This window comes from Carassius carassius, chromosome 30 (genome assembly GCF_963082965.1).
Source record: "Carassius carassius chromosome 30, fCarCar2.1, whole genome shotgun sequence".
Classification (NCBI taxonomy): Eukaryota; Metazoa; Chordata; class Actinopteri; order Cypriniformes; family Cyprinidae; genus Carassius; species Carassius carassius.
Window position 1 is genome coordinate 10,814,854 of NC_081784.1, and position 3,788 is coordinate 10,818,641.

At 39.8% G+C, this 3,788-nt stretch overlaps 1 protein-coding gene across 1 annotated transcript; it reads left to right on the forward strand.

Annotated features, from left to right (window-relative positions):
* Positions 1 to 226: 226 nt before the first annotated feature.
* Positions 227 to 2,621, forward strand: LOC132111119 (homeobox protein six1a-like). The gene is made up of 2 exons (XM_059518287.1): positions 227 to 1,153; positions 1,931 to 2,621. Exons 1-2 carry the CDS (start codon positions 594 to 596, stop codon positions 2,220 to 2,222), a joined length of 852 nt encoding a protein of 283 aa, XP_059374270.1. The 5' UTR covers positions 227 to 593; the 3' UTR covers positions 2,223 to 2,621.
* The last annotated feature ends 1,167 nt before the right edge of the window (positions 2,622 to 3,788 follow it).

Genomic DNA, 3,788 nt, shown 5'->3' on the forward strand with positions numbered 1-3,788 from the left:
GGGTGATATGATAAATGAAATAGCTAGAATGGCTTTAACTCAAAGCACTATACAAATAATTATAAGTGAAATATGGAAACAGTATTGAGAAAAACAGAAGGACGTGGAGGAGCTTGTTATAATTAAATAATTGTTTAGTAGCCTATCAAATGCAGTGTTAGAGAGAGAGAGAGAGGTAGAGAGAGAGCGAGAGAGAGAGAGAGAGAGAGTGTGTGTGTGTGTGTGTGTTCAAGGTCTCCAGTTTCAGGCCTTGACGTCCGTCCTCCGGGGAGGAAACGGAATGGATCTGTAGATGCAGTTCTTCTCTGCTGGCCGGTTTCAGAACAGAACGGGGCGAGCTAATCACGGAATGACGCTGTGCTGGATTTCTCTATCATATATCCATACGGACAAACCGCATCCGAATCTCACGTGTCCAACTCCAGAGGGTGACAGTGGTGCCACACAACCGGCTGACAGGCGTTTATTCAAATTGGACCTGCATCAACAGATTAACGTGGCACAGGGATTTTTGTCCGAGGTCTCATTAGGGAGGAATACCTACAAAGCCTTGGATTAGGAGGATATTACGTGGTGAATTGCATCAGGCCGCAATGTCAATCTTGCCCTCTTTCGGCTTTACGCAGGAGCAGGTCGCGTGCGTCTGCGAGGTGCTGCAGCAGGGTGGAAATCTGGAGAGGCTCGGACGTTTCCTTTGGTCCCTACCAGCCTGTGATCACCTCCACAAGAACGAATCCGTGCTGAAAGCGAAGGCCGTGGTAGCTTTCCACCGGGGAAACTTCCGTGAGCTCTACAAGATCCTGGAGAGCCACCAGTTCTCCACGCACAGCCACCCCAAGCTGCAGCAGCTGTGGCTGAAGGCGCATTACGTGGAGGCAGAAAAGTTGCGGGGCCGCCCGCTAGGCGCTGTGGGCAAATACCGAGTGCGTAGGAAATTTCCTCTGCCCCGTACGATCTGGGACGGTGAGGAGACCAGTTACTGCTTTAAGGAGAAGTCGCGGGGCGTGCTGCGTGAATGGTACACGCACAATCCTTATCCATCTCCACGGGAGAAGCGGGAGCTGGCGGAGGCAACGGGACTGACCACCACTCAGGTCAGCAACTGGTTTAAAAACAGGAGGCAGAGGGACCGGGCAGCTGAGACAAAAGAGAGGTGAGATATAGGTTAATAATAATAATACACACATATAATAGGGAAATAACGTTTAAAAAAAAATAACACGCAAAATTAGCTTTATTGCAGTCACTAGCAGAGATAACAAAAATAGGATAGGCCTACGTTTTTATATATTGTCACTCAAATGTAAATGGAAATACGAATCTAAGCAACATCAAGTTGCACTAATTTTATAATTAGTATGTTTATCATTTATAATTTAAAACTTTATATATTGCCTATTTTTAATTTTATAATTCGGTTAAGATTTTTTGAAAGTCCTTTTTTCTCTAACGAAAGAAACAATAAAAGCAGAAGAGGTAGATTTTTCTTACTGCAGTGAGAATCAATTTTTGCCTGTATTCATATCATTTAATCGCAGGTTTTAAATGTTGGATTTACTTTAAATTATATTCTCTAAATATTTTCTCGAATTCTAGGCTGAAAAGTCTGAAGTTTTTCTATTGTAAATCTGTGATGACAGTTACCTTTTCAGCCGTCTTGACATACAGGCGACGTAAATTGCTGTTTGAAAAATAATGTTTTTTTTTTCTTGTGTTAATAACATAAAGCAAATATAAAGCATTAGTTTTTCTTTAGCTGATGTAATAATTATTTTAAGATTAAACTATTTTGAAACCTTAACACTAGGCTTTTATGTTAAAGTTTATCACTTTCTTATAGGCTACTATGTATGTACTATGTAGCCTAATTCTAGGCTTATAAGATGTCAGTTATATATAATATGTTAAAAATGTAATGTTCACCCAACAGAGAAAACAGCGAGAACAGCGGCGTTGGCGGTAAACAGAGCCAGCGGTTTTCGCTCGACGGAGTGAAGTCGCTCATGTCCAGCTCGGAAGATGAGTTCACTCCGCCGCAGAGCCCCGAGCACAACCCCGTGCTGCTTCTGCAGGGGAACATGAACAATCACGGGGCTCCAGCATACCCAATGCCCGGTCTCGGTGCGCAGCATTCGGTGCATAGCATGCAAGGACATCCGCATCAGATCCAGGATTCACTGTTGGGATCTCTAACATCCAGCCTTGTGGATTTAGGATCTTAAGACGTCTCGTTCACATTTTAAACGACTTAAAAAACTTTAAAACATAAATAACAAATATTTACGGTGTTACCGGATATTCTTATGACACAGAGGAAGTTTGCTGAAATAAACTATTATTTTGCAAATTATTAGAAAAAGAGAGAAAATCAAAAGAGCTTTTCATAGTTTTTGGAATTATTAGTAGGTGGACAAGTGCGTACATTTTGTAAAACATGTGAGGCCATGCAGTATTTAAGAATATTCACATTGTTAGATGCATAAAACTTTAATAATTTATGATGTTTTACTCGAATATTAATTTATATAAATTGTTCTGTATTGGACAACAAAGAGCATGGATTTTTCATGAGAAAATAATTGGCTTCAAACAACTTTAACTAAACTCTATGGATGTGGAAACTTTGTTTCGTTCTTTTTGTATTGAGTATAAATGTATAGCACTACATTGAATGTGTAGTTTTAAAAACAATGGCTACATATTGTCCATATTATATTGTCCACATTTTCACGTCAAGTCAGCGCTTTGAGCATTTATCTTTTACTTGGAAATGCCTGTTAACCAAAATATAGAAAATCAGGAAATCACCATAAATAAACACATATGCTAAAATAAAAAATAAAAAATAAAAATATGCCAATCCACGTGACACGTCCGAGCCGGAAGAGGGCATGAGCGCGTGAAAAATGAGAACGTCTTAAAACATCAACAAGAAAAATCGTCCCTTATGCAGAGGGCAGAGAGACGCCAAGATGCGCCAGGCTGCTCCCAGGGCCGAGTTTGACTTTTTGACCATTGTTCAGTAAAACGAAATATAAAAAGGCAAAACCGGACACATTAAATCACTTAAGTCTTTTATCTACGTTTGATAAACATTTATTAGTTCATTACGTTGACCTACTTCACCAAAATAAGAGAAATGGAGACAGAGAGAGAAAGGGAAAGTACTGCAAAAAAAAAAAAAAAATGTTTATGTTATGTCAGTTCTGGGCCTCTGAAAATTGACACGACCCACAAGAGCCGCTCTAAAGACCCTCCACCCAAAACGCCTCGTCCACACCATAGTCTCGTCGATAGTCTCGTGTCAGTGTAAATGGATTTGAACAGAGAGCGCAGAGGGTTTCCGGGCCCTAATTAGAACCATTCTCCTGGTTTAGAGGGGCTTGATTGCAGGAATGAGGGGGACACCCTTCCAGCCTTCCATCTATCTATCTATCTATCCAGATTTGAAAAGCATATTCAATATTAACTGTCACTTTTAACAATACATAATTTTTAAAAAAATATATATTTAGGATTGGTAATAAATATAATATCATGGCTGACTTAAACTGAGGAACGCAGAATTCTTCCCCCAAAAAGACAAATGGGCATGAATCCCAGCTGTGGATTTAATCAACAATCTAATTATATTTTGCACATATAAACATTCCTTACATCTGCTTTCCTCATTTTGGTAGTTTATACAAACCAAGTAATTGAGAAATCCAAAAAGCAAAAAGGTTTCTTTAGATTTTTCTGTTGGTGATGTGGCCAGTTCTGTGTTTTGTCAACCAATTGGTAGACCA